At 46.6% G+C, this 12,517-nt stretch overlaps 1 protein-coding gene across 2 annotated transcripts in view; it reads left to right on the top strand.

The window, feature by feature from the left end:
• SH3PXD2B (SH3 and PX domains 2B) overlaps positions 1–12,517 on the top strand; it is a 112,066-nt gene that overhangs the window by 70,343 nt on the left and 29,206 nt on the right. For both annotated transcript variants that reach the window (XM_068536367.1, XM_068536366.1), the window contains exons 6-7: positions 2,370–2,395; positions 9,432–9,566. In XM_068536367.1, the coding sequence (XP_068392468.1) occupies positions 2,370–2,395; positions 9,432–9,566 (161 nt within the window). The remainder of the gene's footprint in view (positions 1–2,369; positions 2,396–9,431; positions 9,567–12,517) is intronic.

Below are 12,517 nucleotides of genomic sequence, written 5' to 3'. Positions count from 1 at the left end.
CACGTGCGAAATGGAGTGACCCTCAAGGGTTGATGTGAGGATTCTGCGGGCCAGTCCAGGTACAGCATTCTGACCAGGACCCTGTCCACAATGAGTGGCAGGAAATGTGAGCTGGGATATTCCACTGTCACCCTCCCCCTCCCCTGCACAGGGGAGTGACACTGAGCCTCACTGGGTAATGCCTGGCCAGAGGACATCACTACTGACTGGCCCAGCTGCTCCTTCCAGACACACAGGAGGGCAGCCCCAAGCTCCAGGGCTTGGCTTAGCTCCCTGCTCCCCCGCTTTCGAGGTTACACCGAAAGCATGATTACATGGTGGTTAAAAACCCAGACTTTAAAATCAGACACTGAATAGACATTTCTTCAAAGAAAATACAAAAATGGCCAAGAAGCATATGAAAAGATGCTCAGCGTAGCGCCCTTAGCCATCAGGAAATGCAAGTTCCAACCACAGTGAGATACCACTTCATACCCACTAGCATGGGTAGAATCAAAAAGGCAGATAGCAACAAGTGTTGAGGATGTGGAGGAACTGGAATCTCCCTATGTTGCTGGTGGGAGTCTACAATGGTGCAGCCACTGTGGAAGACAGCCTGGCAATTCCTCAGAAAGTTAAGCCTAGGGACTTCCCTGGCAGTCCAGTGGTTAGGACTTGACCTTCCAATGCAGGGGATGCAGGTTCGATCCCTGGTCGGGGAGCTACGATCCCACGTGCCTCGGGGCCAAAAAGCCAAAACATTAAAGCAGAAGCAATATTGTAACAAATTCAATAAAGACTTTTAAAATGGTCCACATCAAAAAAAAAAAAATCTTAAAAAAAGAAAAGTTAAGCCTAGAGTTACCATATTACCTAGCAATTCCATTCCTACATCTATAATCAAGAGAAATAAAAATATATGTCCATACAAAAACTTGTGTACAAAGTTCATAAAAGCATTGTTCATAATAGCCAAAAAGTGGAAACAACCCAAATGCCCAATGGCTGATGAACAGATAAAGCGTGGTTTATCCACACAGTGGGATATTATTCAGCCATAAAATGGAATGAACACTGTTATGTGCTACAATGTGGATGACTCTTGAAAACATTATGTTACATGAAAGAAACCAGTCACAAGAAGCCACCTATTATATGGTTCCATTCATATTAAATGTCCAGAATAGACAAATCCTTAGAGATAGCAAGCATGTTAATAGTTGTCAAGGGCTGGAAGGAATGGAAATGGAGAGGAACTGCTAAGGGGTACAGGGTTTCTTTTGAGAGTGATGAAAATTTTCTGGAATTTGCTGATGGCAGTGGTTGCACAACTTTGTGAATATACTAAAAAACAGTTAATTCTACACTTTAAAAGGATGAAATTCATGATATGTGAATTATATTTCAATTTTTTAAAATGAAGATAGGCCTGGGTTCAGACCCTGGCTGTGCTTCTTGCAAGCTGTGTGACCTCGGGCAAGTTACTTAACTTCTCTGTGCCTCATTTTCCTTATCTGTAAAATGGGCACCAAGAGAGTACTTATTTCCTGTGGTTATTATGAGTATTAAATGAGTGAACTAAAAGTGCCTAGCAGGGTCCTAGCACAGGGTAATAGCATTTATTAGGAATTTTGTAGTATTAGCTCATGTTACTGCTGCCACAATATCTATCTCAACCCAACCATCCTATCACCTCCCTTTACTTTTTATAACATCGGAAAGCTTTTTACTAATGGGATAATTTACTTAAAAGTATGTTGTAAAACCTGATTTGTAACATTTTGTTCATAATGCAGTTCTGTGTATAAACTCTGACGTGGTTGACAAGTGTATGGGAGCGATTACTCATTCTGTATGGACTCTAGCCCATAATAGTGTCCTCTGTGTCACTGTGAGGGAGATGTGCTGGGTTCACTGCTAGCCAGGTGTCTCCCCGGTTTTAGTGTATTCCACTCACCACTGAGCACTTCCTGCTCCAATTGTACAGCTCAGGGCACTGCTCAGAAGTGAGGCAAGGCCTCCACTGTGCCTGATGAGGTGGGTGTCAGGCTCAGTGCAGTGTGAGGTCCTAACTCCTGTTTTCAGACTGCATACCCACCTCTACTCCCTGCCTATCAGCTCCTCCCCAGAGCCTCCTACTCTACAAATAGAGTGGAGATGCTGGTCCCCAGGACACCAGAGCACTTATCAGGCAAAGGGAGAAAATTAAAAGGAATTCTTTTTTTTTTATTTTAAAGAGTCTGGGTCCCTGGGACTGGCTTGGATTTTACACTCATTCACTGGAGATGTTGTGGGATGGAAAATCTCAGTTTCCTAACGGAATAACTCATAGCAATACAGAAAAGATATTGACTCATTACTCTTTCCCACCCCTATTCTTTCCTGTACAGGGAACATGTTGGGAAAAAGAAATCTGGTAAGAATATTTTCTGTTTTCTCCTACTCATTCGATGTTTAGCATACCCCTACTGAACGAAGTCCAGGCCCTGGGCACTACATGGGGTATACAGTGATGTGGATGGATGGATGGGTGGATGGATGGATGGATGGATGCTGAAGGACATTCGGGGCTGAGGGGACGGCGTGCAGGCTGGGAGGTGCAAGCATACAGTCGATTTGGGCCTGATCCATTCGCCAGCCTCGGCACCAGGCCTGGCTCTGTGCTTCCTTCGATCAGCCACTGATCTGGGCGGTGACAACTGCTCTTGCAGGCAGCTCCCATACTCACTTCACTCTCCCCACAGTCAGTTCTCTTCCTTCCTAACACCCTTTCCGTTCCCTGGACAGCAGGACCCTTATGTCAAAAAAGAGAAGGTGAGAATTTGAATATGCACAGAGGAAAGATTTGAGTTCTCACAGGCCTGGGGTTGATACGCTTAGATTCACAATCGCCCAGCTTTGTCCTCCTGCAACCCAAGAACATCCTGCATATCTGCAAAGGCCCTAGCCCATACCACATCTGGAGCCAATGTGGTCTTCAGAGCTTTCTGGAATTCTAAATTCTTTATCTAGAACTCCAGGAAGTTTGAGGGGGTTGATAAGGATGGGTGGAGAGGAGGCCATGCAGAGATTCCAAAAGTGGAAGAGGATGCTTTCTCTCATGGGCCTCAGTTTCATCATCTGTAAAATGGGCATAAGGATAGTAATCTCCCTTGTAGGAGTATTATAGGATTCATAATAATATGTATAAAGCACTTAGAACAGTGCCTGGCATGTTGTAAGAGACACATGTTTGTGCTGTTTTTATGCTACTGCTATTAATTCAGAACACACAGGTGTTCTTGTCCAGCATCAGTAACAATTCCAAATTCAACAACTCTGGTCCCTTCACTGCTCCCTGGGTACAAGGCCTGTGGTCAGCTTTATGGGCCCCAAGGCCATTCCTGCAAGGAAGAGTGGAGAGGAATTGGATTTCTTCGCCTCAAGGTATGGCATCTGGAGTGAACTCCGGTCTTTTCCCAACCAGTCTGTTTACAGCTCTGCTTTCTAGCTTAATAGGTACTGGCCGGAGCCGTGGCATCCTGCTAAAGCTACAAATAGCCCTTGAGCCCTGAGGATAATGATATGTTTCTTAGAAAAGAGCAGAGAGGAGAAGAGAAGCAGACAGTCTTGGTCTGGTCACAGAGTTTCTGGCTTTGAGTGTGCGGAGACTTTCCCGGAGGGGACGGGTGGGAGGGAGAGAAGAAACAGACAGCTCTGGTTTGTGAAAACAAAAGTATTCAGTCAGGACAGGCTTGATGAGGGGACTGGTCTGGAAAAGAGAGAAGAAGCTCTAATTTGTGGTGACCACTGTTACATCATTCACCTGCAATGATGGGGGATGGATTTATTTATAATTCAACTGGGTGGAAAATAGCATCTTTCTTCATTCAGACTAAGAACCCATGCTGGGACTAGCCTTATTTTTTTATCTGACCTTTGAACACTTCCTTTATGTTAGAACAAGCCTCCTTGATTAAATTCAAAAAAAGGATTTAAGGTTGACAGCCCAAGCCCTGAAATTTCTGTGTGAGAATTCTGAGTTGAAGAAGGCTTATCTCTCTCCAGAATTTCCCTGTTGTGGCTGGCTGCCTGGCTGGTTCCTGCAGACTTTGGCTAATGTAGCCTCAAATTCTGCTTATTCTGCAGGAAAAAAAATCTTCCCACCAAAATTTCACAGATCATGTGATTATTTAAGGAGCATCTTTTCTTCCTGATTTTTCTACCCTTTACTTATTGAAATATTCTCTTGTTTACTGGCTCTTTCAGCAAGACTGGCAGTATAGTGAATTTCTAGAAAGAAAGGCATATTTTACCATTACTCATCATGTTAAAAATTCTGTGGTGGATGAGGCACTTTACCTTTGGCGAATATTTTATGTTTGTTTGGGTTTTTTTTGTTTTTGTTTTTTGTTTGTTGGCCACGCTGCATGGAATGCGGGATCTTATTTCCCTGACCAGGGATCAAACCTGAGACCGTGGCAGTGGAAGTGCGGAGTTTTAACCACTGGACCACCAGGGAAGTCCCATGAATATTTCATAGCACTTCCTTAATGATAAAATCACCCTTCCACTGTCAAAGCTCCTCCTCTCTCCTGACCTTTTCCTTCCCTCTTATTCCCTGCTGGACCACAAGAATGACATTTCTCATCTAGGAATACTTTGATTTCACACTTGTAGCTCCTAGAACTTAGTTCTATCTGCATCAACTTTTAGGTACTGCAATTACTATGCATTATAGAGCCTGGTTGCAATATCACACTCCACCAGTAGATGTCTCCACCTAACACCTAAATGGTTTATGTAGCGTAGTTTGAGACTCCTAGTAGATCAAATGAATGGTGTTTTGATAAGTTGAGTGCTCTGGATAAAATGAAGGCAACCTGCCCTGGAAGAACTGGTCCTGAAAAAGCAACTCCATGCACTCTTTTCTGAGCCACTTAATGGCAGGAAAGTAGTCTAAAAGCTACTGTCGGACTTCCCTGGTGGCTCAGTGGTTAAGACTCCGCCCTCCCAATGCAGGCGGCCTGGGTTCGATCCCTGGTCAGGGAACTAGATCCCACATGCATGCCGCAACTAAGAGTTCGCATGCCACAACTACGGAGCCAGCGAGCTGCAACTAAGGAGCCCGCGAGCCACAACTAAGGAGCCCGCCTGCCACAACTAAGACCTGACTCAACCAAATAAATAAATAAGTAAATTTTTTTTTTTTTTAAAACAGTGCTAACGCATTCTTATAAAAAGTGAATAAATAGAAATAAAAGCTACTGTCATAGAAGAACAGGAAGGATATGTAAGGCTCAGACCTGGCCCCTGAGCAAGTCTTGGAAGAAGTGCCAGCCCTGAGCCCTGTGCCGGCACCTGATGTGCTCGTGCCAGCCTAGAGTCCTCAACCCTGTTCCCTGCCCTCCTCAGTTCCTGGCTTCACGTCTTGTTCGCAATGAGTCCCCCAGTTCCCTGATCCTGTCCCTGCTCATAGTTACCCCAAATCAGTTGGCAGCCTGGTTAGGAGAGCTGGTGCCGAAATGAATAGATCAGCCCATTGATCAGAGTGCTGGAAATTGTATGTGGTACAACTGGGCCACCAGCAGTTGTTAAAACCGGGTAGCAACAATTGAACTTTTTGGACAGAGTAACCTGGCTTAACTGGACCCTGACTTATCCAAAGTCTCTATCCCTTCTCACAGGCAAGAAGGAGTAGTCTTTGGTTGCTCATAAGATAGACAGGTGCCTGCCAGTAACTCAGCACTGTGTGTTCTCAGGAGGAGGCCTGAGCCATGTAGGGCAGGAAGGGTTTCTAGATGTCTCCACTCATCCTTTGTTCATTCACGCCACAAATGTTCATTGAGCCTCTGTGCTGAGTGAACAAGACAGACACAGTTATTCATTCAGTGTTTATTAAGCACCTACTGTGTGCCTGACAGTGTTCTAGGTCCCCGGGAAATGCAAAAGGTGTTCCCCCCATGGGAACACCATGTGGGAAGTAACCTCACAGTCTGGTAGAAAAGACAGATATGTAAACAAAATTAAATGTTGTAAGTGCTGTGAGAGAAGGCATTTGAATGTCTCCCTGATGTTGGAAGTCATTTAAGGCTGTTTTAAAATATTCTTTCCTTCATTCAAATATTTATTGAGCCTTGATAGATGCCATTCATGTTCTAGTCCAGAGGTTGGCAAATGTTTTTTCTCTAAAGGTCCAGAGAGTAAATACTTCAGGCTTTGCAAGCCCCATGCAGACTCTGTCACTAATGATAATTTTTTGTTTCCTCCTCCTTTCATTCTCCTTCTTATTCTTTACAAATCTTTAAAAGTATAAAAACACATTCTTAGCTCCCCTTGCACAAAAATGGACCATTTTTGTGACTTCTGAGCAGGCTCTCTGGCTGCAGTATGAAGGACGGACTGGAGGGGCAGGATGGAGACCAATCACGGGGTGTCCCACCTGCACACCCCTGGCCCCAAGAAGCCTTTCTCAGACCCTGGTGAAAAGGATGTGGCGTAGTGAGGATGTGGGTGAAGCGAGGTGATGGAGTGCTAGCAAGAAGGTCCTCCCACATCAGACCCATGGCTCTGCGGGAGGGAGTCCTGACGGCTGCCACAAGGGGCAGCAGAGAATCCCCACGCGTGAACACAGACACCTCCTGGCCCCTCCAGCCCACTGCCCGCCTTCCTGGGAGACCTGGGCTGTCTCTGGCCACTAACCCAGGCAGCAGGCTCAGCTTCCAGCCTGACTGTGAAGTGGGTGCTTCTCTCCTCTCTCCAGTTCTTTGTCTCCAGTTGAGGCACAGGGAAGCATGGCTACCTGGATGCAGCCCACGTGAGGTTAAAACAGAAGGGCAGATGCATTCCTGAGGTTCTGAGCCCTGAGGCAGATTATATTCTGGGGTAAAAACTGTGGACCCCAGTCTCTACCTATTGCATTCACTGGGGAATGTGTCCCCAGCTCACAATGACCAGGACAAGTAGCCAGGAGCCTCCAGCAAGCCAGCGTCTGCCTTCACTCATTCACATAAGAGTACCTCTTAGAAGCACAGTGCTGGGGGGTTAAGGAGACAGTCAAGAGATCACTGTCTAGAGGGACAGCAGAAAGGGGGCAGTGACCAGCCTGCTCTGGGGCCACTGAACGATGTAACCGCTTAAGTAGGCGGGCTGTCTTGGGCGGTCTTTCATGCTTGAGGCTGGAAGGAGGTCAGCTCTGAGGCCTGACCTGGGTGGGAGGTGACAGAGGAGGAGAAGGCTGGCAGTAGTGAAGATAACCCTGAGAGCTGCAAAGACATAAGACTTGGGGGGCGGTCATGGGGACCTGTGGGGTAGGAGAGCAAGATCTCAGACTACCCTTCCTTCCTATCATCTTTTCTTTCCTCACCTACTGCCACCAGGTGGACCTGGTTCAGATCTGGCTTTGTCACCAGGTAGCGGTGAGATCCAAGGCAAGTCACCTGATATGTCTGAGCCTCTGTTTTCTTGTCTATAAAATGGGGGTAGTAAGACCCACCTTCCAGGGCAGTTGTGTCGAGGTAGTTTATGTACAGTGTGTAGCCTGTGATAGGCATTCATGTGGGGCTACTTCCCTCCCAGTCTACTTCTGAGCCTTCATCCCACATCTTCCGTCTCTTTTTTCTCCTCTCTTTCTCTCTTCTCATGCTTTCTCCACCCAGGGTGCAAGTGGCAAGGTTGCCCTGGGGCCCTCCCATTTCCCTCCGTTACCCTCAGCCTGGGAGGGTGAATGGCCAGAACATGGTCACAGAGCCAAGAAGCGGTGACCCTTCTTCACCCGGCTGCAATGCCCTGCTCTGATTTTCCGCATCAGAAATGGAGAACGCGTGGTTCTAACAAAGGGCTTTTGTGCTGCTTCTAGATGCTAGAGGCTGGGGTGCGTGCTGGTAAATACTTCACAACCAGCTCTCTGATGGGAAGCCCTGCTTTGTGGCATTTGCCATTTTCCATGGTGTAAATACTCCCACCATGGCCAGTTTCAATAAGATACTACCCAACAGAGTTGGGAACAGATGCATGAAATCGGCTCATTATGGGTGTATTTGGACACAGAAATGTACAAATGGATATGTCAGTGGTTTATGGAAACAAGAGAAGGGAATCCTTTGAATCAGGACTTTCAGAAAACCAGGGCCCGGTGGCCACAAAAGCCAGGCTGCCCTCCCATCACATTCAGCCTCATGCTCTAAAAGTGCTGCCCCCTCTCTCTGGAGTGTCTAAACTCACATGTCCCTTGACATCATCCATATTCTGTGATATCTTTTCACTTACTTATCAGATATGTCTTAGTATTTAACCAGGGCCACACAGCGCTACATCCTGTGGAAATGGCCTCCCCAGGGGCTCCTCTCCCCAGCTGCCCCTGCCCTGGTCCAAAGCTACCATCATCTCTTGTCTGCAAACACCATGGCCTCCATCTGGTCTCCTGCTTTTTTTCTTGCCAGGCTGTAATCCAGTCTCCATGTGGCAGCCAAAACTGTCTTTTTAAAGATGTAAATCTCGTCATTCCCTTCTTAAAGGCCCTTCCTTCAGTGGCTTTCTACTTCAGGGTTTCAAAAAATCCGAACTTCTTGCCTTGGCCCAGCATGCCCTGCCTGCTCTGGCCCATGCCTGCCAGGGTGATCTCATACAGGACCGCGCTCTGCTCACTCCTGGACTTCAGCCACCTCCTGCCAGTTCCTAGAAGGCTCCAGGCCCTTTCCCATCCCACAGTCTGCCTGCACCACTCTGTCACCATTCTCCTCATGCCTCCTTGCCTCGGAGGTCTTTGCTTTATGTCACCTCCCTAGAGGGGTCTTGCTGACCGCTCCATTTAATGTAGCATCCTTTTCCCACTCATTCTTTGTCTGGCATCCTGGTTGTTTCCAGCAATGCATCAATCAAAAACTAGTATTATCCTGTATCCTTAGCGATCATGTATACTTGTATACGTGTCTCTCTCCCCAACTAGACTGAGCTACTTGAGGCTAGGAGTCATGTCTGTCTCATTCACTTTAGTATGCCCAGCATCTAATAAGAGTGTTTGGAACATCACTGGTGACTTCGTGAATTAATAGATGAGTGATTTTGGATGGATGGATGGCAATGGATAGGTAGACAGATGGATGTTTGGTTGGATGAATGATGAATGGATGTTCAGTTGGGTGGACGATGATGGGTGAATAATGGCAGGTGGATGAATGGATGGATAGATATGAATGAATGAACTTTCCCACTACGCTGTCAGCTTCTTCAGGGCAAGTACCACATCAGCTCTGAATCCTTAGTGCCTAGCACAGTGCCTGCACAAGGACAGGCACTTGGTAAATTTTGGTGGTTGAGTGAGCAAATGAATGAAAGAATAAATGGATGAGGTGACCCTGAGACAAGTCCTGTCACAGCTTCTTTCTCTATTTGGAGTGTCCTCCTGACCCACCCTACCCCCTGGCTCCTGTTCCTTCACACATGGGTTGTGTGATGGCATTTTGTATCCCCAGGGGGCGACCTGACCTCGGTGGACCCCATGGTCCTGGAGCAGTATGTAGTGGTGGCAGACTACCAGAAGCAGGAGAGCTCGGAGATCAGCCTCAGCGTGGGGCAAGTGGTAGACATCATCGAGAAGAACGAGTCAGGTAGGGGACCTAGACCACCTCCCTTCCACCCTACACTGTCACCAAGCCTCTGGGACAGGAAACGCTTGGGAGTGCAGAAGCTGCAATGGCCAATCCAGGCTGGTCAGTTTCCACGGATCTGGTTGATGGCCTCCTAGAAAGCTGGCCTTGTTTGATCATAGTGCTTGAGTACTCCACTTGGTCACAGCTCACCAGCATCCTGTTGGGTCAGATGTTGTCGACTTGTCCTGAGGTTCACGTTTTATGAACATTCCTTCTGGTTTCAGAGTACTTGGAGACACGGAGTCCAGCATTCCACTGGAAATTTGCTCTGTTGATTTGCCTTTGGCTACCATGGGAGTCCTCATGAAGGTTCTGTCAGCTGTGGGCTCTGGTGGGATGGACACACTGCCTCAGCCCACGTGCCATCACAGGGACCACTGGTCACGTACAGGCAGACCTCAGAGATATTGTGGGTTTGGTTCCAGACCACTGCAATAAAGCGAGTCACATGAATTTTTTGGTTTCCCAGTGCAAAAGAAAGTTACATTTATACTATACTGTAGCCTATTAAGTGTGCAGTAGTCTTATGTCAAAAAAACAATGTACATACCTTAATTTAAAAATACTTTATTGCTAAAAAATGCTAACCGTCATCTGAGCCTCCAGCGAGTCGTAATCTTTTTGCAATAGTAACATCAAAGATCACTGATCACAGATCAGCATAACAAATATAATAAGAGTGAAAAAGTTTGAAATACCGGGAGAATTACCGAAATGTGACACAGAGACACGAAGTGAGCAAATGCTATATAGGAAAAATGACACCAATAGACTTGCTTGATGCAGGGTTGCTGCAAACCTCCAATCTGTAAAAAACACATTATCCATGAAGTGCAGTAAAGCAAAGCACAGTAAAACGAGGTCTGCCTGTACATTGGCCGGGACAGAATGTGATGTGACTGAGACACTTAGCCTGGGTTTCCACCTGAACTCTGCATTTCACAGCCATCCAGGTAACTTCGTTAAGGAGGCTGCTTCAAGGATTAAATGGGGCAGTACATAGAGAGTGCCTAAGCCTGTGTTTGGCACATAGATGCTCAAAAATGTGTTTCCTTCCCTTTTGCCTTCTTTAGCTGCAGTAGGGCATTGGTACCATTGAAGACAGAGAGCAAGGAGCAAGGGATGAGTGGATCCTTTCCAGGAAAAAGTGGCATAAACCCCCACTGGCTTTGTTGTAGCTAAAATGTGACATTGACTAGCAATATTAGTGGGCCAATCTCTGTGATATCCCAGTGACTAGTTAAGGTCCAACAAACAGGGAAAGACTGTTTCCAGCAGCCTCTGGAGCATGTTTCCATTAGTCAGGAGATGAGCATTAGCCAACCAAAACTTCTTGATTACACAGTACAGCAGTTGTTATCCCTGCTTCACAGCTGAAGACACCAAGACTCCAAGTGACTCAGTCACTCACCCCAGATCTTGTGACAGGTTGCTGAGCTGGAGTTCCCAACCAATTCCAGCTGGCCCCAAGGCCATGTGACGTTCTAATTCCTAGAAATGAGTACAGGCAGTCTGTGGGTATGACCGGGACGCTCCGTGGGGATGGAAGAAGGGAGCACCCACCCACCCCCACCCCGCTTTGCTTTGCCCGCTTGAGCGACGTCAGGAAGAACACGTTGCTGGGAGAAGGGGAGGAGGCAGGATGGGGTGGGGGCCAAGCCTGGTGTGTCTAGAGGACAGCAGGGAAAAGGCATATGTCCAGATCTTCAAGTGGCCAACAAACTCAACATTTGTTTTTAATTACCTTTTACTTACCCAAGTAATATATGGCTGTGTTCTTCTTGAAACATTAATGATAAAGTTAAAATCTATTTTTTTCCGCTAGTTTCAGGCCTAGTCCCCTTTGCAAACCCAGATTGCCCTTCTATCAGTTTGGGGTGAATGCTTCTTGATAAATGTATACACACATGTGTATAAATATGTGTACAGTGATAGGACTTCCCTGGTGGCGCAGTGGTTAAGAATCCGCCTGCCAATGCAGGGGACACAGGTTCGAGCCCTGGTCAGGGAAGATCCCACATGCCGCGGAGCAACTAAGCACCGTGCACCACAACTACTGAGCCTGTGCTCTAGAGCCCGCGAGCCACAACTACTGAGCCCGCGTGCTGCAACTACTGAAGCCCACACACCTAGAGCCTGTGCTCTGCAACAAGAGAAGCCACCGCAATGAGAAGGCCGCACACCGCAACAAAGAGTAGCCCCCACTCGCCGCAACTAGAGAAAGCCCACGCGCAGCAACGAAGACCCAGCGCGGCCATAAATAAATAAATAAATTTATTTATTTTTAAGAAAACTCTGTACAGGTATATATGTATGTACACAGTGTACACATTTGTACACGTGTGTATACATATATGTGCACATGCGTACATATATATAACTATATACACGCATACATACACATCATATTTCATGGGTCTATATATAATTTTGTAGGTTTTTTAAGCCCAGTGGTGTATCATTCTATACATTTTGACCTGCAACATGCTTATTCTTAAGTCAACATTTAGCTCTTATTCTTTTAACATCTGCATACTATTTGAAAATATGGCATGCTATAAGCCATATCTTCCTTTAGTATGAACAGTATATCTGTGTGCACATTGGTGAGTGTTTCTTTAGGTTAGGTACGCAGAAGACTGCTGGACCATAAGATATGCATGCTTTAAATGTTAAGATACAGCCAAATGACCTGCTTCCAAACTGTGGCCATACCAATTTACTCTCCCTCCAGCAAAGCATGAGGCATTTGTGCCAGTAGTTAAGAGCTGAGGCTGTGAAGCCAGATGGCCTGGGTCGAATCCCGGCTATGCCACTTTCTTTGTGACCTTGGTCATGTCACTGCCCCTCTCTGAGCTTGGCTTCTCCATCTGTAAAATGGGGCAGTAATAGAATGCAGCTCACAGGCT

Source organism: Eschrichtius robustus, chromosome 2, assembly GCF_028021215.1.
Source record: "Eschrichtius robustus isolate mEscRob2 chromosome 2, mEscRob2.pri, whole genome shotgun sequence".
NCBI lineage: Eukaryota > Metazoa > Chordata > Mammalia > Artiodactyla > Eschrichtiidae > Eschrichtius > Eschrichtius robustus.
This window is presented reverse-complemented; position numbering and strand designations above follow the sequence as displayed.